This window comes from Saccopteryx leptura, chromosome 4 (assembly GCF_036850995.1).
Source record: "Saccopteryx leptura isolate mSacLep1 chromosome 4, mSacLep1_pri_phased_curated, whole genome shotgun sequence".
Taxonomy (NCBI): domain Eukaryota; kingdom Metazoa; phylum Chordata; class Mammalia; order Chiroptera; family Emballonuridae; genus Saccopteryx; species Saccopteryx leptura.
Window position 1 is genome coordinate 201,200,006 of NC_089506.1, and position 24,660 is coordinate 201,224,665.

The window sequence follows — 24,660 nt, forward strand, 5'->3', positions numbered from 1 at the left end:
GTGGGGGCTTTGGGGAGGGGTTGGTATTTTTGTTAGGGGGGGGTTGTTTCTATTTTTTTTTTTTTTATTAGCGAGAGAGCCAGAGACAGAGAGACGGACAGACAGGGACAGACAGGCATGAAGGGAGAGAGATGAGAAGCATCAATTCTTCGTTGAGGCACCTTAGTTGTTCATTGCTTGCTTTCTCATATGTGCCTTGACCGTGGGGCTACAGCAGACCGAGTGACCCCTTGCTCAAGCCAGCGACCTTGGGTCCAAGCTGGTGAGCCTTGCTCAAACCAGATGAGCCCATGCTCAAGCTGGCGACCTCGGGGTTTCAAACCTGGGTCGTATGCATCCCAGTCCCATGCTCTTATCTACTGCGCCACCACCTAATTTATTTTTTAAAATTGGGGCACCCGAAGTGATGTCTAGGTCCTAGCCCTTTGCAGCTGCTAGGCCAAATTTATTTTTTTTAATTCACTTTAATAGACAATCCATGACTCAAATTTAAACATATTCACGTGGGTTTATGTGTGTGTATATGTTACTCTGCCTCCCCACCACCACCACGAGCCCAGCCCCTTCCCTCTGCCCAGCCCGGTGTCACCCCTCCCTAGAGATCACACAACCACATTTGTGAGTTTCGCATGTATCCTTCTGGAATTGGTTATGCAAATACAACTATGCATTCTTAGTTGTTCCTTTCTTGACACAAGAGGTACGATGCTGACTGCATCTTGACGTTTTCACTTAAAAACTGGATCTTGGAGGCTGGCCTCAATCTCTTACTTCCTCTGGAAGCATCCCCAGTCTTCTGTAAAATGAGCGGAACGAACTGTATTTACCCAGACCCTTACTGCCTGCCACTTGGGTTGCTGCCAATCTTTTACTATTCCCAACAATGACCCAATAAATGCCTTTAGAAAGTACTCAAGTAAACACACACACACACACACACACACACACACACACACACGCCTGCCCTGAAGACCAACAGGGCTTCACTTAATCGCTCGGAAGCCTTACAGGCTTAGAAGCAGCCCAGGTTGGGTTTGATAACCTAGAGATACACCATGAGAATCACAAAAATAATAATGAACACTGATCCAGTCACCCCTATGGGGATTTAGTCTTTAAAACATCACTAAATATGTCCCCCTAAAATGAAGTCATTATCTCAGAGAGCCATCTGTACCCCTGTGTTCACTGCAGCAATTATTCACACTAGCCAAGATACGGAGACAAACTAAGCGCCTGTTGGTGGATGACTGGATAAAGAAAATATGATACATATGATGGGATATTACTCAGCCGGCCTAAGAGAGAAGGAAATCCTGTCTTTTGCAACAATGCGGATGAACTTTGAGGTCATTATGCTCCGTGACATAAGTCAGAAAGAGAAAGACAAATAGTTTATGTCGTCACTTATTCATGGAATCTAAAAAACCTGAACTCATGGAAACAAGAGACTAGAATTGTGGTCACTGGGGGTTGGGAATGGAAAGAAGCTGGTCAAAGGGTACAAATTTCTAGTTATAAGATGAATAATTACTGAGGATCTAAAGTACAGCGTGGGAACTATAATTCACAATACCTGTACTGTATTATATATTCAAAAGTTGCTGAGAAAGTAGATCTTAAATGTTCGCACCAACCAAAAAAAAAAAAAAGTAACTATATGAGGTGATGGATGGTTAACTAACCCTATTGTGGTCATCATTTCACAAATACAGGTGTATCAAATCATCACATGGTATCCCTTAAACTTACACATTTAACATGTGGCAGGCACAATGTTGTCAATTATATCTCAATAAGACTGGAACAAAATATAATACAAACTCAGGTTTCTCTGGACCCCACTGTGTTCACTTCAGCCTTTTATTTTATTTTTTAATGTGGTGACTAGACAATTAAAACTCCGTGTGTGGCTGGTGCTGTATTTCTATTGGACAATGTTCCTCTAACCACTGAAAGGTAGAGAAAAATCATCAGGGAAATGACAGCATAGGGTTTGCTGCAGTACAGCACAGCCACAATTTTTGCTGAACATGAAATCCTTTATTAATATAAGAAAAAAGAGTCACAGCACTAGAAGACAAGCGATTTACTCTGTTGTTCCACACCTACCAAATATTCGCGTTACCTGGGCAACTACCCCAGTCTCCTAACAGGTTGTCGGACTCCCCTCCAGTCCACCCTCCACACAGCAGCCAAGAGGATAGCTTTGGACTGCAACCCCAATCCTGTCAGACTCTGCCCCAAACTCCTTACTGCAGTGTCTAGGTCCAACCTTGGCAAAGTGCTCTTGAACCACTCTCTGCCGCAGGGCCTTTGCACTGTCAGTTCCCTTGGTCAGGAGAACCTTCTCCTCCTCACTACCTGACTTCAACTCAGAGGGATCCTCAGAGAGACCTGCCCGCTCCCCACACCCTTCTCAACAGGTCAAATCCCTCAATAACCACCTCACAGGGTTCTGTAGGTCTCTTGCAGGGCACTCACCATACTGTCATTAAATAGGTCAGATATTTGTTGATGTTTTAGATCTTATTTAATACTTTATATTATATCTGGTATGGAATATGGTCTAGTTAGGTTAGGTGTGGAACAATAAAGTAAATCACTTGTCTTCAAGTGCTGTGACACTTTTTTCTTATATTAATAAAGGATTTCATGTTCAGCAAAAATTGTGGCTGTGTTGCATTGCAGCAAACCCTATGCTGTCATTTCCCTGATGATTTCTCTACCTTTCAGTGGCTAGAGGAGCATTGTCTAATAGAAATACAATACATTATGTGTAATATATGTGCCTAGGACATACCATATGAATTGCCATTTGCATAGGTCAAGGGCTGGCCGATTGCAGCCCCTGGGGCCACATCAGGTCCACCGCCTGCTTTTGTACCAACTCCAAACTAGGAATGTAAAATGTAAATGACCATGTGCATTCCACCAAGGGAAGCTGCTCAGTGTTGCCTATGGGCCTGCAAAGCTTAACTATCTACCACCTGGCCCTTTACACAAAAAGTCTGCCAACCCCAGATATAAGTCCAAAATCTTCGGGTACCGACAGTTCATACGATCCAATCAGATGCCATTTATTTTCTACATTAGAGTTTCCATATCTCCCTCCCTTCCCAGACAGTCAGTTCCACAGGGGCAGCGAATGCCCAGGTTTGCCCTTGCATGTGTAACTCCCCACTCGCCGCAGCTCCTGACACGTGGCAGCACTCAGGAAGCACCTGTGGAACTGGTATCTATGAGACACCAGAATGAGTCTCAGCAAACTGCAAACTGGATGCAGCCAACATCTGTGATCACCACCCCAGGCACACACCCTGCCAGATGAGTAAAAGGGATGATGAAAATGTTTCAAAATCAGCAATGGTAATAGACATACAACTCTATTACAGAACTGCCAAATGGTACACTCTACATGGGTGAATTCTACAGAACGTGAATCATGTATCTCAATAAAGCTGTTTAAAAAGATGAGTAAGACACAGCGTCAGTTTGACTTCGTGCAATTTTCACCTTCCACACACTGTTTTTAGCACCTAACACTCCTCTTCCCCCCCAAAATTAATAAATAACAAAGACCCTACTTCATCACCTTACCAAGAGAGACATCATCTAAAATGGATACATTTGCATTTGTTAAAAAAAAGCTAAGTGTGATGTCTTTTCCCATTGCTATGTTGCCTGTAACTAGATGCATGTCCCCTTCACCCAAGGTGTCTGACCCTTGGCACTATGGACATTTTGAGCAGATAATTCTCTGATGTGGGGCTGTCCTATGAACGGCAGACCAGACATCTGGCAGCATCCCTGGCCTCTACCCCCTAGATGTCAGCAGCACCCTATCCTCAAGTCACAACAACAAAAATGTCTCTACACATTGTCAATGTCCCCTGCGGAGCACAATCACCCTGGTTGAAACCTAGGGCCTTAACAATTTATTCATATGTCCCACTCCTGCCATCAATGCCTAGTGACCCTAACGACCCACTACCTGCCATCCACTCATTCAACACATGTACTGAGGCCTGCTTTGTAACAGTTGTGCCCTGCCCTCCAGGAGCCTGGAATCCCGTACAGGAGGTAGGGTGGGTATGTAACTGGCTACAACAAAAGATTTTAAAAGCACTAAGTGCCACTGAAGAGATACAATAAATGACAAGAAAAGAGAGGGGTTACTTCACAAAGCCATGGCGGAGAAAACGCAGTATTCTCACCCACCCATGCAGCAAAGACAATCATCTTGCTTTTCAGAATCGTCATGAAGACAACAGCCGCACATTAAACTATGTCATCTTCACCACAACCCTTTCAAATAGGCACTATTATCCCCTTTTGCAGAAGAAGCAACTAAAGCACAGAGAGATAAAGGAACTTGCCCAAGGTGGCACAGCCTGTAAGTGACAGCAATAGGTACCAACTCGAGCTGCCTGGCTGGCTCACCACTGCAGGTCCTGCCTCCATGGGAAAACACACGGAAAATCATGCAGATGGAGACAGGTGGGTAGCCAGTAGCCACTCTTAGTGGAAGTCAGTGATACTGCTGTTCCCACTGGGAAGCTCAGAGAGGCTAGGTAAAATCTAAGGAAAGCCAAGATGCTACGATTTGCCAATGTGAAGACAGGAGGGAACAGAGTCCTAAGAAGAGCACACAGCAGGATCCACAACAGTCGCTGGACGAAGTGAAGGTGTGTAAGTTCACCCAGAAGTGGAATAAAGTGCCAGGAGGACACTGGGTGACAAACAGAGCTGGAAGGGCAGGCCAGGGCCCAAACACATTGAGCAAAGGAGAAGGATGCTTCACTTGGAATTCCCACCGGGAAAGTGCTGCATCACCCTCACACTGCAAAAGCTCCAAGGAATTGTGAAACAAGAGTTTCTGGCTCACTCTCACATCCATCTCTTGAACAGGGCTAAGACCAGAAGACCGGGAAAGCCACCAGCATGCCCCAACACTCCCCAGACACCCTTACCCTGCCCCAGAGCCTGCCCTCCCCAGAGAGCCCCCATCTCCCTATCCCAAGGTGTCTCTACTCCAAACTAAAAGCTGAGCACTGTTCTCCCATCCTTGCCAGGCAGCACTGCGATGGAGATGGAACAGGAGCAGGAGGCGTTGAAGCAGGAACCATGACTCAGCGTTCAAGAGTAAGGGCTTCGAGCCTGATTGGTGGTGGCACAGTGAACTGAGCATCAGACCAGAATGCTGAGGGCCCCGGTTTAAAACCTAGGGCGCAGGCCTGCCAGCTCAATCCTGGGGTCACCGACTTCAGTGCAGAATCAACAACATGACCCCAAGGTCACTGTCTTGAACAAGGGGTCACTGACTCAGCTTGAGTTCCCTCCATCCCGCCAAGGCACATATGAGAAGCAATCAATAAACAACGAAAGTGCTGCAACTACAAGATGATGCTTCTCATCTTTCTCCTCCCCCTCTCCTTTCCTGTCTCCCTCTTAAAAAAAAAAAAAAAAAAAGTACAGGCTAGGCTTTTGTCCTAGTACCACCACTTCCTGGCTGCCTGGCCTTGAGGAAGTCACTCCACCTGACTTTCAGCCTCTCTCCCATCACTGGACTGATGACAGTCCGATTGGGGAAGAGGGTGGCCAGGGGCAACTGCTACTTTCCCATATTACACTGCTCACAAAAATTAGGGGATGTTTTATTGCTTCATATTCATTTTGAAATATCCCCTAAATTTTGTGAGCAGTACACTATTGCTACTATTGTACTATTGTTGCTGCCAGCATTCTTTGAGTGAAAAAATCATCACATAAGGCCACATGCCAGAATGCCGAAGCCCCCCTAGGAGATTTTCATTCTGTCTTGCTCCAGAATTAGCCAGTCACTCGGTACAGCCCGCTGGAAGACTCCACTCTGGCCCATCCCACAGTCTTCCTATTATACCATTAATCTGGGAAGCACCTACAATAGCTATTTTTAAAAAATAACAGGCCACTATAGTGGGAAATAGGTACAGGATAGTGCCATGCTTAGGAGCCTAGACTTGGGAGCCAAACAGCTGGGTCCAGCTCATTCATATGAAGTGTATGACCTTGGGCAAGTCACATAACTTTTCTGGGCCTCAGTTTCCCCATCTGTAAAACGAGGCGAATCATCTACTAATTTCACAGAGCTCTTTTGAGGATTAAATAGAAAGTGGGTTTTTTTGTTTGTTTGTTTTTTGTGACAGAGTCAGAGGGACAGCTAGCCAAGAAGGGAGAGAGATGAGAAGCATCAATTCTTCATTGCGGCTCCTTAGTTGTTTATTGGTTGTTTTCTCATATGTGTCTGTCTGACTGCTTCCCTGTTTCCAGCTTCGGAAAAATACAAAAAAAAAAAAATTAAAAAAAAAAAGAAATCCAAGCCTTTAATCCAATATACAAACAAAGAAGTCTCTAATACAGTCGCTTAGGGTGGGAAAGGCTTAGTCTTAAAACTAAGCCTTAGGCTAGGCCAGGGGTCCCCAAACTACGGCCCCTGAGGCCATTTATCCGGCCCCCGCTGCACTTCCGGAAGGGGCATCTCTTTCATTGATGGTCAGTGAGAGGAGCATAGTTCCCATTGAAATACTGGTCAGTTTGTTGATTTAAATTTACTTGTTCTTTATTTTAAATATTATACTTGTTCCCGTTTTGTTTTTTTATTTTAAAATAAGATATGTGCAGTGTGCATAGGGATTTGTTCATAGTTGTTTTTTTTATAGTCTGGCCCTCCAACGGTCTGAGGGACAGTGAACTGGCCCCCTGTGTAAAAAGTTTGGGGACCCCTGGGCTAGGCCCTGGCCAGTTGGCTCAGTGGTAGAGCGTCGGCCTGGCATGTAGAAGTCCCGGGTTCGATTCCCGGCCAGGGCACACAGGAGAGGCGCCCATCTGCTTCTCCACCCCTCCCCCTCTCCTTCCTCTCTGTCTCTCTCTTCCCCTCCCGCAGCTGAGGCTCCATTGGAGCAAAAGATGGCCCGGGCACTGGGGATGGCTCCTTGGGCCTCTGCCCCAGGCGCTAGAGTGGCTCTGGTCGCAACGGAGCGATGCCCCAGATGGGCACAGCATCGCCCCCTGGTGGGCGTGCCGGGTGGATACCGGTCGGGCGCATGCAGGAGTCTGTCTGTCTCTCCCCGTTTCCAGCTTCAGAAAAATACAAAAAATAAATAAATAAATAAATAAAACTAAGCCTTAGGCTATAACAACTCTGCCTGCTTACAGACTGTCCCCCACACCCAATGCAAACTATAAGCGAGCAAACATATATATCATATATACAAACTTATTTGATCAACAGAGGTGAATAAGGCTGGTGAGGTAGAAACCTTTGATTCTAGAAAATTCGGATAAGTCAGTGGCTTTGAGAGCCCTGAATGGAAAGGAAAGTGTTTTCCCACTGTGTGTATTTCTTTCCCACCAGGTGCAAGCTAAGATTAAAGCTAATGGCCCACCAGTTCTTGGCTCCATTGTTTCATTACCGACTGTCTGAATCAAATGTGAACCTGCATGGGCCAGGCAGCTGTGATGGTGGCCGTGGATACTTTCTTTACAGTAATTTCACCAGTCTCTGCCTCAGTTTCCACATCCATAAGCTGGGAGTAATCACAATCTGACTCTATAGGCTATTGATGTGAAGTCATTAGCACTTACAAAGCATTTAGAACAATCCACTGTACTTAGGAAATGCAACTACTTCCCTGTTGAAGTCTAAATGTCTTGTCTCTCTTCCCCCCACCTATAATCTACCCAAAGCAGTGCCACATCTTTTTAATTCACCTGCATATAGTAGGTGCTCATTAAATACTTTTCAACAAATGAAAGAAGTGGTGAAAAAAATCTATCTGAAGAACAACCCAGAACCATGGAAAGAAAAGCCAGGACTATGTCCTCATGCCTTTGACCCAGCAACCCAAGTGATGGGCAAAATTCCAAAGGACATAACCCAAACAGCAAGTAAAGGAGCAGTGCACACGCACTGGGCCATTCACAGGGAAGCTGGGAAGCTCCCAGGTGCAAGAGCTAAGCATATGGTGGCACGGGGTCCTGAGGAAACCAAAGCGGGAGCCACCTCAAGTCCTCAAGAGGCCATCGGTAAAGAGGGCAAGCACTGGCCACTGAGGGCGCATGCGCTCTGACGAGGAATTTTAACCCTCACAGGAAAGCAGACCAAGAACCGAAGCACAGACACCATCTCTGGCCAGCACTGCCGAAGAGCTGTGAGGAAGGGTTGGGGGATTCCGAATCAAGTAAGCAGATGGTGCTTGAGGCTGAAGGGGAAGGGTATGTCCTTATTTCTCTGAAGAGCTTTAGATACAATCATGGCAAATCCTTAAATAACCCCAGGCACAGATCTCAATTTGTGTAATCCCAAAAACAAACCTATGAGAAGACAAGGTACTGTCACTAGCCTCCATTCTACAGAAGCAGAAATGGAGGCACAGAATGAAAGGCTTCCTGACCTGGGCCAAGGAGGCTGTGCTACCCAGAGGAGCAGGAGTTAACCGAGGCTAACTCGGGCCAGCCCAGAACTGCACCGCTGTCCAGTACTTCTTCTATCCCAGCTTCCCTCTGGATCCTCGGATTTCACTTTGGACTGCTGAATAACAATAATGATTATGCCAAGTGAAATGATGACGATGGCATGGCAAAGGTATAATAGCCCGTAATATGTAGGACTAGTACACTAATCGTATATTAACTCATTTTACAACTTTCGGAGGCACTATCATTAACTCCACTTTGCACAGGAGAAAACGGAAGCACAGAGAGGCCGAGTCATTCATCCAAGGTCACACAGCTAGTGAGAACCAGTATCTGAACTGGTTCAGCTCCCTCTGCCGCTGTATTCCTCTAAACACCTTCACAACTGTGGTCTCCATGACACGGGAAGGCTGCGTGTTTCACTTGCCATGTACGTGTCCCCAGCACTTAGCTCCAAACCTACGACAATGAAAAACTAACATACAGAAAAGGGAAGTCAGAGAGAGGAAAGGAGTGGAAGCTATTATCACACTGCATTGATTCAAAGAACTGTGTTTCCTCCAACTTTACCATCTCCGACACCAGTTTGTTTCTTGTAATGAATGCATCCTACAATCTCTGCTGGCCAGTTTCATAAAATAACATCTCCGAAATTGAGATGCATGTCACCACTGCCAGCCTCTTCGATTCGATGAAACGTGGTACGCCTCTATCAACAGCTGGGCCTCCTTTCTAATCTAACTCCCTGCTGAGGGATGGCAAGAGGCTTTTCCCCTAAAATCAAGAAGAAAAAATGCTAAGTGCCCTAACGTCTTAGCCAGACTAACGCGAGGAGGGAGGCGAGAACCTCTCCGGCCCCACCCCCTTGCTCCAGCTAGTCTAACAACTCCACTCACTTTAATGGAGGGATGAGTCTATTGTCAGGCTACCTGACCAGGCCAGCTCAGGCAAAACTGCCAGCAGCCTCATCTGATCATCCTCACCTGCCAGCTGCCTTCTTGTCTCCACAGTTCCCTCCCCAGGCAGCTTGTTTTTGCCAGGCAGAGGGGGAGGCAATAAAATCTCCGACTCGGCAAAGGGCAGGCCTTTCAAAGTGCATGATCGCCAGGAGGTCGTGCCTTCTGCCTGGCCCCAGAGAGAAATCCTCTCTGTAGCACAGTACTTTTTCCAAAGCACGCACTTGGATAGGATTGCCTGGCAAAGCGTTATTTCAATGACTTGAGCTTCAGGGTCCATAAGCTCCTTTCTCCTTAATTTTTAGAAGATGCTCATGGAGCAACAGTATCACGAATTCACATCCACATGTTAACTACTTTACAAGTTTATTAGTGATCTGATATTTGCAGGATCAGATCTGAAAACCTATAGCAGGCTACAGATGTCAAGTGTTAGTGATACATGGTCACTACCTGGTTAGTGATATGTGGAGACAGTGGGACTAGCACATGAGAGTATCTCAACTTCAGCAGTTCTGACGTGTGGGCTCCAATAATTCTTTGATATGCCGGGGGGGGGGGGGAGGCTGCCCTGTGCATTGTATATTAGCAGCAGCCCTGGCCTCTACCCACTAGATGCCAAGAATACCCACCCTCCAGTTGTGACAACCAAAAATATTTCCAGATGTTGACCAATGGGGGCAAAATCACCTGGAGTTGAGAACCACTGATCTAGGCAGTTTGCAGAACATCCCATTTTTTTTCAGTTTAGTGGCATACTTAACAACTATTACATAAATACACAAATATGACCAAACTGTGACTTCACAGATAGTCTAAAGTGATATAAAACTTCCTTTGAAACATTTTTATGTAGGTTTGTTCATTTTTAAACATGAATTGATTTAAAGGAAAGGATTACGTAAATAAGTATGTGGTACACACTGTGGCTGGTTATTCAACTGCCCTTTCCCAACACCCTTCTCTCTTGCTCCCTCCCACTAAGGAAGCATAAAACCAGTGCTGGCTTTCCTTGCCTCCCTGTAGCTAGACCCACGGCAAGAATATTCAGGGGACCCTGTGACACTGCCGACCAAATGGGGCTACGCTATGGGTCCCATGAGGCAGAGCTCTGTCTATAAGCACAACTCATGAGCCACAGAAGTGTCATCTTCTTCAAGGGACATCTAAGAGGATTACAGACATGTCCCTCCGCATGGCACCCCCTCCCAACTCAAGCCTCATTTTCCCCAGGATCTCCCTGTGCACAGAGATTAAAAAAAAAAAAAAAACAACTATAACCAACTGTCTCCAGAGGGAACAATTATTAGCAAATTACTTAATGAGGTTCATGTTGACATTTCATCTTCAAGTAAATACCTGTTCATTATAGATGGGTCATATCCAACATGCACTAGTAAATGAAAACAAAAAATAAATATGTTCTCCTAAAATCCCATTCTAATTTTTTTTAAATACTGTAATTTAGGATATGTGGAGAAAAGAGACTGAAAATTAAGACGTCAACCTGCCAATAAGAGAGTATCTCTAGAAGAGTGTAATTATGGAGAATTTTCAGGGTTTACTCTACGTGTCTCTGGACTGTTTCATTTTATACTGTATCTCTTATAATATCAGACGGGAATGAGTAAGAGAAAATAAAAGTGTCCCTTTAAGTAATTCAATCACTACCATGTTTATAGTAACAGAAAACCTGGAACTTCTCAAGTATGTAAATGTCAGCAGCTCTCACAGTTATCCTAACCCACCTGCGCTCACATGCCATCAATTTAGGTACTTAAGCAAGTCTCCTTAATCCTAAACTACAAAGAAAATCTGCAGAATGAATTTCCCCACATCAAACCAATTTCAGAACTGACAACTGATACCTTGGCAAGCCTCATCCAGAGGTGAGCACCCACCGACACCCCATAATAATAACCTGAAGTGTCTCAGTTGCTGGGGAGTGTCTAAACCCCTGGGCTCAGGCTGGGCTCCATTCAGATCTTGCCCAGGCTTTCGGGGGCCCAGAGGTCACAGGGAGATGATAAACCAGAAGGGAACTGCCACGCCAGAAACCCCCACTCAGCTGTCCTCAACTGTCCTGCACTGTCACTCACTGTCTGGCCTCTTCCTCCGTGACCACAGCTAGCATCTGCTGAGCCTGGCTGAGCACCCTGTTTTCTGCCTCACAACTCTTATCAGATACGTAGCATGATCATGATCCCCACTTTGCAGATGGGGAAACGGCGGCCTCAGAGGTTAAGTAAGTGGCCCAAGGTCACATGTTGGGAAGTGGCAAGACCAAGTTTCTTTATTTATTTATTTTTTTTTTTTCTTAATTTTAATGAGAGGAAGGGAGAGACAGTCAGGAACACTGATCTGTTCCTGTACATGCCATGACCAGGAATCGAACCGGCAATTTCTGCATTTCAGAACAATCCTCCAACCAACAGAGCTACTCGGCCAGGGCAAGACCAATTTTCAAACTCAGTTCCAAAATCTGGAGTCTTGCCCCAGTCATATGCATCCCTGGCTATCCTTGGAGCTATTGCTTCTTCTCATCTAAGCACCCCATACCTTCAGCCCCCAGTGCTCAGCCCTCCCCACTAAATCCTCTCTGAGAACAACGAGGGTCTGACCCAGGGATGAGCCCTTTCTCTAAGCTGTTCCCTACCGAGTATGCAACTGAACTGGAGGCAGGCCAGTTCTGACTCTAGCACGTGTGAAATGGCCCACCCAGACCCCAGGGAGATTCTAGTCTACCAGGAGTCCTTTTTCCACAACTCTTGAGTTAGTGAATTAATGATCGTGAGGAAGAAGCCTTATCAAAGGCCCTTAGGTAATCTAACCAAATCATACAAGGTCACCTTCCCCAGGACCTGGCACTCCAACTCCGCTGTGGGCACTGGTCTGCAGCCTTACAAGGCTGACTGAAGGCCAGGAGAGGACACTGTCATTAATATGCCTCTATCACCTGCTCTGAATGATAAAAACAACAATAATAATGTGTATCCCTCAACCCTGCTAGAATGGTAAACTGAGCCCACCCTTTTTTAAAAACAAGGCTACAGCTAGAGTGAAACCTTTTCAAATGTTCTGAGATACTTCACTCCTGAGAATCCATTCTAAGAAAATGTCAATAGGCACTATCCATGTGATAGTCATTACAATGTTTTCTTCTTCTAAAAAAAAATGTAATGTTTTTTAACATTAAAAAACATTTAATGTTTCTTTAAAAAGCGGGGGGGGGGGGGGGGGGGGGGGACGGGGGACACAGCAATTTAAATGTCAAAGCAAAGGTACTAATTATGTAAATTATAGTCTGCCAATACCAGGACATTTAAAGGTATAATTTTAAAAGTTATATAGGAACGTGGGAAAATTCTCACAAGTGTAAGATGAAAACGAAAACTGTAGGACAGAAAATGGCAGGGAAGCTGCCGGTGCAACCTTGCAAAACTACATACAAATCGGGACAGGAATTAGACATTAACAGGCCAACAGACCAACAATGCCTTATGAAAAAATATCTGCAACACACGTGTGATTGACAAAGGGCCACGATTCCCAACATATCAAGAGCTCCTGCTCGCTAGAAAAAGACAAGCCATCACAAAAATGGACAAAAAGGACTCGTAAAGACATGCACAGGAAGAACACACAATTCACCAGGGAGTATGTTGCGGGATACTCAGCTTCTAACTTCTAAAGGAAAGATGAAAATAATTTATATTCAGCAGAGGAACCTAATTCAGCCACGTCCAGGGCTGGGAAGGATGCAGAGTGATGCAAATGCCTAGTTACTGTCACTGGAAACGCACTTTCCACAATCTTTCTGGAAAATAACCACCTAATGCCTATTATATAAAAAAATTCATGTAAGTTTGGCCTATGTGAAAGATGTTTATTTTTTATTGTTTACTGAAACAAAATGGGAAATGAAAATGAGTAATGGTTGTTAATAGAGAAATGGCTGGATTAAGTATAGCAAATCTGTAACCTGAAATGTTAAACTACTATAAAGAATTAGTGAGGGTCTAGGTATTGCCACATAACGCATGTTAAATAAAAATAAAATGCAGCGTAATTATAACAGAACCCATTTATTTTAACATAATCTTTGTTTATAAATGCTCTTATGATTATAAAGACTAGAAGACTACCTTTGTCATCGCATAACTCAAGGGAGGAGCTTGTTAACGATTTCAATATCTCTATGGTGTTCTTTTTGTAATTAGAAAATTGATTAAACTAGAAAGTTGGTCTAAAAATTAAATCGGACCTGTGGTGGCGCAATGGATAAAGCGTCGACCTGGAAATGCTGAGGTCACCGGTTTGAAACCCTGGGCTTGCCTGGTTAAGACACATATGGGAGTTGATGCTTCCAGCTCCTCTCTCTCTGTCTCTCCTCTCTCCCTCTCTCTTTCTCTCTCTCTCTCTCTGTCTCTCCCTCTCCTCTCTAAAATGAATAAATAAAAAATAAATAAAAAGATAACATTAAGCCTGACCTGTGGTGACGCAGTGGGATAAAGCATCAACCTGGAACGCTGAGGTTGCCGGTTCGAAACCTTGGGCTTGCCCGGTCAAGGCACATATGGGAGTTGATGCTTCCTGCTCCTCCTTTCTTTCTTTCTCTCTTTCTCTTTCTCTCCCTCTCTCTCTCTCTCTCTCTCTCTCCTCCCTCTAAAAATCAATGAATAAATAAAAAAAATTTAAAAATTAAATCAGAGTTACATTAGCATGGTGGGATTATAAGGGAAACTTTTATACGTTGTTAAATTGTCTCACTGGTTTCTGAAGATATCTTTTTTTTTTTTTTTTTTTTTTTAATTTTGAAGAGTTTTATTGAAGGAGAAAATTTGTTAAATATGCCGGCCGCATATGGCTGACACAGGGCATAGCAGGCCCAAATTGTGCCCCTGAAGATATCTTTTTAAAATCCGAACAAAACCAAGCACTCTCGCCTGACCAGGCGGTGGCGCAGTGGATAGAGCGTCGGACTGGGATGTGGAGGACCCAGGTTCGAGACCCCGAGCTCGCCAGATTAAGTGCGGGCTCATCTGGTTTGAGCAAAAGTTCACCAGCTTGGACCCAAGGTCTCTGGCTAGAGCAAGGGGTTACTCGGTCTGCTGTAGCCCCACAGTCAAGGCACATATGAGAAAGCAATCAATGAACAACTAAAGTGTCACAACGAAAAACTAAAGATTGATGCTTCTCATCTCTGTCTGTCCCTATCTATCCCTCCCTCTGACTCTCTCTCTGTCTCTGTAAAAAAATTAATTAATTAATTAAAAAAAAAAAAAAAAACAAGCACTCTCTATACCAAACCCCAAACCCCCTGGAATGTAAGGTTGAACCCGTCTCACTATACAGGGAAGCAAGGAGAACCTGGTCAATTCCCAGCTTGCTCAATTGCTCTCAACTGCCAAGAACAAAACAAGTGCTTACTAAATTCCAGTGGGTCCATTAGTGGGAGGACAAACTATGGCAGCCACCTGGCAATTAGCACTATCCAAATTCAGTACACATCTCTCCCTGAACCCAGCAATTTCTTCCAGGGGAATTTATTCTGCTGAGGCATTCACATCTACTTGCATACATGCGCAAAGGCGAGCGTCCAGGGATGTTCCAGGCAGCACTGTTGATCGTACTAAAATCCTGGAACTGACCTCAACAATGACCCAGAGGGCGCTGAGTAAACATATGGCACAGTCATGTAACGGGAGAATATGTAGCCTGTAAAGAAGGGTTATTTCCTTTTCCTTTTGATTTGCGTGGACTTAAGATGGGGGGAAAAAGTCACCAGTGGTTTTTAAGTTAAGGAAGTAAAACACAGAACATTATTTAGAATATGAACACGCCTGACCAGTGGTGGTGCAGTGGATAAAGCATCAACCTGGAGCCTAACCAGGCAGTGGCACAGTGGATAGAGCGTCGGACTGGGATGCAGAGGACCCAGGTTCGAGACCCCAAGGTCACCAGCTCGAGCGCGGGCTCATCTGGTTTGAGCAAGGCTCACCAGGTTGTACCCAAGGCCTCTGGCTTGAGCAAGGGGTTACTCAGTCTGCTGACGGCCAATGGTCAAGGCACATATGAGAAAGCAATCAATGAACTAAGGTGTCACAACAGAAAAACTGATGATTGATGCTTCTCATCTCTCTCCGTTTCTGTCTGTCTGTCCCTATCTATCCCTCTCTCTGACTCTGTTAAAAAAAAAAAATTAACAAAAAAAAACAGCATCAACATGAAATGCTGAGGTCACTGGTTCAAAACCCTAGGCTTGCCGGGTCAAGGTACATACAACAACCAAGGAACAGCTACAGTGAAGCAACTACTTCTCGTTCCCCCCTGCCCCACTGGAAAATCAATAAATAAAAGATAAAAAATAAATGAATATGAACATTCTCTCTCACTGTTTCATACATATTTGCATATGCTTAAAATTTTTCTAGAAGGACACCCAAGATATTATCATCAATGGCTACTTCTGAAAACAGCACAGGAAGGGGAAGTACCAAAAACTTACTTTCCATTTCCATTCTGCTAGACCTTTTTCAAAGTAATGGCACAATCAAAACCATTACCGTGCAAGATCTTCCTCATGCAACCAGCCAGATCAGTCAAACAGCTAGTTTAAAAAAAGTTTCCTAGCAATCTATACATAGAAAGCCATCTTAACCACCTAAGAAGGCACTTCATCCTCTTAAAAGGTCACGAAAAACCTTTGGACTTGTTCTGACCCTGAAGAGTTTCAGCTAAGGTTCTGAAACAGAGGAGACTCATAAAAATATATAAACTTAATTATTTTACAAACCTGCGATTCACTCAGGCATAAATGGATCAGACGCGCACACTTTTGTCGGGCCACAAATACTGCTCTTTCCTCTCCAGCCTGGCATAAGCTTCCTCCTCAGAATTTCCAGGCCCTTTTTATTACCTCCAGCCGTTTTATTAGTGCTTCATGCATTTTTGCAAAATGCTCCAGGCAAGATTTTTATGAGACAGGCTCTGCAGTTCTTGAGGCAAGCCCTGTGATATTTTGACCAAGGCAAGCATCCATGGGCCCTTATATTTGCTGTTCCCTCTATCTGAGACTCCCTTCCCCCAGGCCTGGTACAGCCAGCTACATCATTCAGGAAACAGGTCAAACGTCACCTCCTCTGAAAGGCCTTCCCTGGTCATCCCTCTCTCATAGCATGCACCTGACCCCGGTTTCTGTCTTGGTGGCACTCACCACCATCCAAAATCAATTTGGTCAGTCTAGCGTAGGGTCCGTGAGAGTATGGGTCTCATCTGCCTCATTCATGGCTGCATTCCCAGTGTCTAGAACAGTGCTGGCACATAGTAGATGCTCAGTTAATAATACAAGCCCAAATAAACAAATGAGAGAGATAAGCTATGGAAGGAACAAAAACCCAGTGCTTTAAAAGACCCCATTCAAATTCTCCACACTGGGAAAACTTAGGCACTTGATAAGTGCTCTCCAAAGAGGAGCGCATCCCCAAGCAAGTAGTTACCAAAGAAGCCATAAGAAAGGTAAACTGAGGTTCTCAAAGAGACAACTCACAGAGAGGAAAGGAGAGAGCCCTACCAAACCTCAGTCACTCCCTGAGGGTGCTCGATGACTGCCTTGGGCCACCTTCCCCGTCATCAGACCCACTCTCCAGAACTTGGCAGCCTCCTCCAGTGAATCCCACAATTAAACCGAGGAGAGACACTTATGCAGAATCTCGTCTTTATAAGTGTCCACCTATCCTGGGGCGGTTTCTAATGAAGGAGCAGAGCTTCAAAAGCCAACCTCTAAAGACAGGCAGTTTCGCCCCAGGGTCTGAACGGCCAGGCCCCAACAACCAGCATAAAATTAGGGGAAATGGACACGACACAGCGACACAGACACAGCCGCTGATGGAGAGAGGCAAACAGCATGAAAACAGCCGCAAGTTCTTTCTCCAGCTAATTGGAGTTTAACCTCCTTAACAGCTCATTAAGCTTCTCCAAGGCAACCCCAATAAGCCAATTACACAAGAAATCCCACAGCCTAAAAACTCGCAGGGAAATAGAAGCACGAGGACCAAAGTCTCGCCCCAAATTTCTTCTCAAGATTCCTCACCCATGGCTGTGTGATATCGTCATCCGGGGCCATGGGACAATGTCTAGAGACATTTTTGTTGTCACAAGGGGAGGTGCTACCGGCATCTAGTGTGTCGAGGCCACGGATGCTGCTCAACACCTACAGGGCTTAGTGCCATCTCCACAACCCAGAATTATCTGCCCCCAAATGTCACGAGTGCCCAGGCTGAGAAACCGTGCTCCACACTGACCCTCCTACCCCCAGACTGGCTTCCTCAGAGGACCCCCTCAACCCTCAGCCTACAAGAGGTAAGAGCAAGTTCCAACCTCCATTAAAGAGACACTGCCCCAGTTTCTGAGCCAGGCTGGGGGAAGCACTTGCCTCAGGATGTTCAAGCCCTTGTCATTATCCACCCCCACTTTATTAGCACTTTATTATCCTTATTATTATTTTGCAAAATGTTCAGGCAAGTATTTATGGGCTAGAGTTTTACCAACCACTAAGATCTGATAATAAAGGCCAGACCTTTATCACGCCACAAAGATCTGGAGCTAACATACAAATTAAGAGGCTTGTTTCAAATTTCTCCGATAACTCAACCATGCAGGAGCCAGGAAATTCACATGACCAAGCTAGCGATTCAGATAGGCTCCGGTCACTTCATTCAAACCTTGGCTTCGAAGCAGGGGATGCCAACTGTTGGTCAAATAAGTTTGTAAATATGATATATAGGTTTGCTCGCTTACATTTATAGTTTGCATTGGGTGTAGGGACAGGCTGTAAGCAAGCAGGGTTGTTATAGCCTAAGGCTTAGTTTTAAGACTAAGCCTTTCCCACCCTAAGTGACTTAGTATCAGACTTCCTTGTTTGTATACTGGATTAAAGGTTTTGATTTCTACACTATAAAATGGGGCAGACCGGAGCTAGCTCTCTCTCGGTTCCTGAGATTAGCATTAGAGAGGAGAGCAGAGAAAGGCCACGTGGAGGAGAGGAGAAGCAACCAAGATGGCGGAGTGCTGAAGGAGAAGCCAGTTTGTGCAGAGAGAAGGAGATGGAGAAAAGAGGTGAATAAGGCCGGTGAGGTACAAACCTTTGATCCTAGGAAAACTCAGATAAGTCAGTGGCTTTGGGAGCCCTTAATGGAAAGGGAAGTGTTTCCCACTGTGTGTATTTCTTGCCCACCGGGTGCAAGCTAGGATTAAAGCTAGTGGCCCACCAGTTCTAGGCTCTGTTGGCTCCCTTGTTTCATTACTGTCTGTCCAAATGTGAACTGCATGGGCCAGGCGGCTGTGATGGTGGCCATGGCTACTGGCTTTATACCAACTCACATGCCTACAGGTGACAGATGGGTTCCATCAGCGACCTCAGCAGACCGGATGAAAAAGCACAATGAAGAAACACAAAGGATCCTGGCAAGAGGAACCCAGCTGACCACGCCCATGTACAAAGGCAGACCCCATCACACATATGAACTGGGTTCATACCAGATCTTCTGATTTTTCAAGAGAAGTCAGAGAGAGCCTGACCAGGCGGTGGTGCAGTGGATAGAGCATCGACCTGGAAATGCCGAGGTCGCCGGTTCGAAACCCTGGGCTTGCCTGGTCAAGGCACATATGGGAGTTGATGCTTCCAGCTCCTCCCCCTTCTCTCTCTCTCTCTGTCTCTCTCTCCCTCTCTCTCTCCTCTCTAAAAATGAATTTAAAAAAATTTTAAAAAGAGAAATCAGAGATTCAGACTTTTCTGTGGAATCTTACAATCAATAAATATTAGCAATTACAGTAATTCATAATTAAAATAAAATCAAACCAGCACACTCCTGGAGTAGATCTAACCCCCAGCTTGGAACTTGTACCTCAGACACTAAAATTCAAATGTTAATTAAGCCTACTATGTGCAAGGCACTGGGTCCTCGGAAAAGAGAGATGGGCGAGACTCAGTCTGACCCTTGCAAGATAAACTCCAAGCAGTCAAATGTAGAAACTGGAGGGCTCAGTCTCCCTGAGTATCCATTTGAGATAGGTAATTTTCACCCTTAGGGATCTCTGGAGAAAGGCTTCAACTCAGCTCAAAAGCCATTCTAGTACTTGATGTCATTCATTCATTCACTCAACAAATGTTTACTGAGCAGCTACTACATATATCCCAGGCACTGTTCTAGATGCTGTTATTATCGTCATAAACAAACAGGAAAAAATCCCTGCCCCTTTGAAGTTGACATTTAGTGGGAGTTTATAAAGAGTATTTGAAAAAAAGGTAAAATACTTGTTGTATTAGATGGTAGTAAATAAGTGGGAGAGTAGAAACTATTGGGGTAGGAGGAGGAAGTCTACCTGAGGTAACATCTGAACAAAGAACTAAAAGTGAAGGAGCAGTCCAGGCAGGAAAAACAGCCAGTGCAATGGCCCTGAGGCAGCCTTGTAGCCAGTGTGACCAGAGTAGCGTGAGACAGAAGTAGCAGGCAACGGAGTCAGAGGTGATGGGGCCAAACACTGCCAGGCCTAGTAAAGCCTAAGCCCTTTGACTTCTACCCTGAGGCAAGTCGGAGCCACTGTAAGGTTTTAAGCAGAAGAGAGACAGGATCTCCCTGGCTGCTGGATTGGGAACTAGACTGTAGAGGCCAAGAGGGAAAGCAGGGAGAGAGTGAGGAGGGAATGTCCAAATCCAGGAGTGCACCAATGGCTCTAGCCAGAGCTGTCGAGGGGGAGGCTGCGAGAAGGATCTGCGGACAGATCAGATGTGAAATGAGAGGGAAAGAGGGGAGTCGAGGATGGCGCAGGCTTTGGCCTGAGCCTCTGAAGACGGGGCTGCCATGAACTACGATGGCGAGGGCTGGCAGAGGAGGGTCCCCAGTTCTGTTTGGGGCAGGGTAAGTTGGAGACACCCAGGCGGAAATACCGGTTCCTAAAAGTTGATTCTACAAGTGGAAAGAGATTTTTCAACTACCACCACGGTGCAAAGGCCAGGTAACCCCCAGGACTCTCTCAAATGAAGCTGGCCCAGGCCCCTCATTAGTCTCTGCCCAATGGACCAGCTGCGGCCACCTTCTGCGAGACCCAAGGGCAACCCAGGATCCCTAAACTGGCCTTGCTCCGGCCTGTCCTCTCAGAGGGCCTCCTTTTCTCCTTGCAAAGCCACTGGCCTTGCCACCTTGCCACCCTGCCATTCTGGGCCTCAGATTCAACCTGTGTGAAGTGGGCTGAGTGGAGGGGAAGTCCCATGAGTTCGTGGGTCCCCTTCGGCTCTCACAATCCACAAGGGAGAGAGGAGGAAACTGGAAGGAGGGGGGGGAGAGAAAGGGGGAGGACAGAGGAAGGCAAAGTGATGAGCCTGAAAACTAAAGGAGTATTTGGATGGAAAAAAATGTTGACTCTTCCTATACTGTTGTGAAGCCAAGGGGAGCTATTAAGGCAGGAATTAGGCTGACTCCCAGGCCAGACCCTACCCTAAGAGGAATTTCTAACAGCTTCTAAGATATTCCCCTTCTTGCACCCATTGGCAGCTAATTCCAATTCAGCGGTTATCTGAATTGGAGGAGAACTCAGAGCATCTCTGTAGCAAATACCGCCAGGACCAAATATTAACTAGAGAATTCTAGCTGGCGTCAACTGCTCACAATTTCAGCGCTAACTGTATACCGAACAGCAACACTCTCAGTTCATGCCAAGGGTTGGCTCGTTTGTTCCTTGCACTGCCACTATTTGCTTGCTACTGCGTTATCACCCTCACTTGCCACAGGGGGGAAGCTGAGGCATGGAGGAGGGCAGCAACTCACCTAAGCCGCAGAGCCAAGATTTGAACCCAGGGAATACCAGCACTCGCTCTGAGCCACCATACTACACTGCACTGCTTACTGATTTGTTTTCTCTACTTTTCTACATTTTTCAATTTTCCTACATTGGCCATAAACAAAACAAAAAAATAAATTTTTTTAATTAACTCTGAAGGACAAGCCCAAACCTATTTTCCCAACCATCATTCAAACATCAGCCAAAGAACAGTCCCTCCTACCAACCAGCACCCCGCCCCAGACACCCCCATGGAAAAAGCCAGCCAAGTGCTGGTGAACTCAGCCCCTACTTTCCATTTAGATAATGAAGTTCCTCTTTTTTTCATCCCAGAGCATTTGCCTGAGTGAAGGTAGTATGTCAGTGGGCCATTTCCACATTCTGGTTTTTCTGGAAATTTCCTGGGGATCAGAGGCAGGCACTGGCCCAGGAACAAAGCTCTGATAAGAGTGTCACCTGGACTAGTCACCTTGATTTCTAAACACTTGTCCTCGATCAGGGGAGGAACCAGGCATGAGTGGGTGACCCAATCCCATCACCACTCCCTGCATAAAAAGTGGGTCCAAAGAAGGATAAGCCACTCCAAACACACAACTTCATCTTTGGAAAGAATAATAATGGCCATTGCTTAACTCTGTGCAGGGTACAGGCTGAGCCACTTCATAGATGAACTTATTTACTTCTCACAACCCAAGGTGGTTGGGGCTGTTTTGGCTCCTGCTCCATCTTACAGATGAAGAAACTGAGGCCCAGAGAAGCAACATGGCTTGCCCCAAGTTGCACAGTTATCTAACAGCTGGGAGGCCAGTCTCTCCTGGCCTTAAGCATGCCGCCCTAGAAAACACAAGCTACCTGCTTTCTGTTACATTTGGTTTCTCCTGCCATCTGGAAGCTCTTACATCTCAGCTGCCCGCTCTCTAACTCTGGTTGCAGGGCACCCCCAGAAACTGGGACATCCAGCGAGTCCAGGTACCCAAAGGGAGGAGAGGCAGAGGGAAGTCTGCAAGGCCAAAGACTAAAGGAAGATGAAGGGCCTGGTGGAGGTGAAAGCCAGTCACTTTTCAATTTCTGTAGCGAAGTCCCTGCCAGGAGAAAAACCCAACTGGTTTTCCAGATGAGCTTCTTAAACTAAATAAACAAAGGACATCTCCAAACACACTGGACTTTGGAAAACCTCACTAGCCATCAATCAAATACATCCTGATGCAGAATCTAATTTATGGTTGCCTTCCCCCCCCCCCCCCCCCCCCGTCATTTAAAAGAAATGAAACAAGTAAATATTCCAGAATTCATGGCAAAACCAGACCAGATTCCCATCTGCATCCTTGCAGAAATCATCTTACTGCTGTCACAACTGGCACCGGGAGCAAAGACTCCACAGGTCTCCCTCTCTGCTAGAGTCCTATTTTGCAAATAGCCTGCTCTCCAATCACTCCGAGACCCTGAATGCAAAGCTGCTTCTAGCCCTGGAGTAACTCTCTGATCCCACTGGCCTGAAAATGGAAGGCGTACCAGCTGTGTTTGGTTGTTTTACCAAATGATACGCCCCAGGCACAAAATAAAGCCTTCCCACGGGCCTTCAATGATGACTTTTTCAACACTTCAAATGCAGCCTATAAGAAAAGGATCACAAAACAGTACAAGAAGGTATTTTTGGATGCTAATCACCAGTTTCTAAGAGGCAAGGGTGTTTCTCTCTTCTGATTCCTAAACAAAAGCGGCACAACGATCAAGTCCAGATCTGTGTATTGTGTTTAAAATAATCAAGATGGCCTGACACAGAAGTGCCCTCCTGGAACAAAGGAGGAAATCGCATTAGAGGGAAGCTAAAGCCAGGTACACTGGGATTAAACCAGAGAAAGCGTACTCCAGAGACTAAGCTGGGTCAGCACTCAACATTCAGAAGAAAACGTGCTGAGGTTAAAAACAGGCTGAGGTCCCACAAAAAGGAGCCTGGCATTACAGGGGTGGGATGGCACGCCCACCAGCTCCAGGGTCCTGCCATCCGAGGTGGCACTCCAAACCTAGCAGAGAATCAGGCCAGACATGGCAGGGGTGAGCAGCCCTACTTTCTTTCCTGGCTGTTTCCTAAACTTCCCCAATTCTCCCCTTGCCTCCCCCCCTCAACTCCCCCCAGAGTAATTAAGCTGAAATAAAGTAAAAGATGACAAAGTTGTGACCACCTGGAAGTAATGTGGACGCAAAACTGGGCAAATCTCAACCCATTACTGGGAAGCCCCTCCTGTACAGCCCGGGCCCCTCGCCAGCTCAGCCATCTGATGAAAGGTGTCCTTTGTGAAAGGGGAGACCCCAACCCACGAAGATAGGTGAACTTCAAAGCATGGAGACAACCCCCTTTACCGCCCTCCATCTCTTGTCGTCCCCTTCCCTTTTAATCGGAGAGGAAACCCCAAAGCAGGAAGGACCCCTCTTTTTGACCCCCTCCCCCAGGGTCCGGGCCCTTACCTTTCCCCCGACCCCCAAACCCCAGACCTGGGTACAGACAAACCTTCTTTCCTCTCCCTCCCTCAAGACGGCTTTCCAGAAACTGAGTCACCCAAGTTTCCCCCCATCAGCCGCACTCCCGCCTCCCGAAGGGGCCAGTCACAAGCGATGGAGGAACGAGCCCCCCAGCCGGCTGCAGAGCGGGGAACGCTGCGCTTAGGTCGGCCGCGGGCTGCGGGCCCGCCCGCCAGGCTGGCGCTTTTCCCCAGGGCCGGCCTCCCAGCCTGCCGGCTGCCCTCCTTCTCGCCGCCTCACGCGGCCCGGGCGACCGCCAAGCACGTACCCAGAAGGGGTCGGAGTCATCGGCGCTGCAGAAGCCCCGGAGTGCCATGTGGCCGGCACGGGCACCGGCGGGCACCGGTGGGCGCGGGGTGGTGGGGCGGCGGGCGGACAGGCCCGGCTGCTGGCTGCGGCGGCGGCGGCGGCGGCGGCGGCGGCAGCGGCAGCGGCAGCCGTGGTGGTGGTGGTGGTGGCGGCGAGGGCGGGAGGCAGCGGGAGGCAGCGGGGAGGGAGCCGGGGCCGCAACGCCGTCTGATTGGCCGGCGCGTCACGGGGATGCAGTGGCCCCGCCCCGGCGAGGCGCTGGTCTCCTCTCGCAGCCTCACCGCGTGGGCCGCGCGGAGATCGGACCCGCGCCCCTAGGTACCTGGGCTTATAGTCCATATTGGCCGGCCGCTTTGCCCCTGATCTCCCGTACCCAATCCCACCTTCATCTTTTCCCGGAGGGTGCGCTATCCTTCCAGAAGCCGCCAGGATCTTTGCGTCTAGAGCAGGCGACCAGTTTTCAAATCCTGCGGCAACAACAACGATGACCCGCAGGAACAGTAATATCAAACAGGAGAAGGCAACATGTCGTGAGCCCTCTATGAGCCGGGAGCGTGCCAAACACCAGGTGCATCCGGAC

At 46.7% G+C, this 24,660-nt stretch overlaps 1 protein-coding gene across 2 annotated transcripts in view; it reads right to left on the reverse strand.

Annotated features, from left to right (window-relative positions):
* The window catches only part of ABCC1 (ATP binding cassette subfamily C member 1 (ABCC1 blood group)), a 150,168-nt gene extending 125,969 nt beyond the window's left edge, over positions 1 to 24,199 (reverse strand). For both annotated transcript variants that reach the window (XM_066382556.1, XM_066382555.1), the window contains exon 1: positions 24,040 to 24,199. In XM_066382556.1, coding sequence (XP_066238653.1) covers positions 24,040 to 24,087 — 48 coding nt within the window. In that variant the 5' untranslated portion in view covers positions 24,088 to 24,199. The remainder of the gene's footprint in view (positions 1 to 24,039) is intronic.
* Between the last annotated feature and the right edge of the window lie 461 nt (positions 24,200 to 24,660).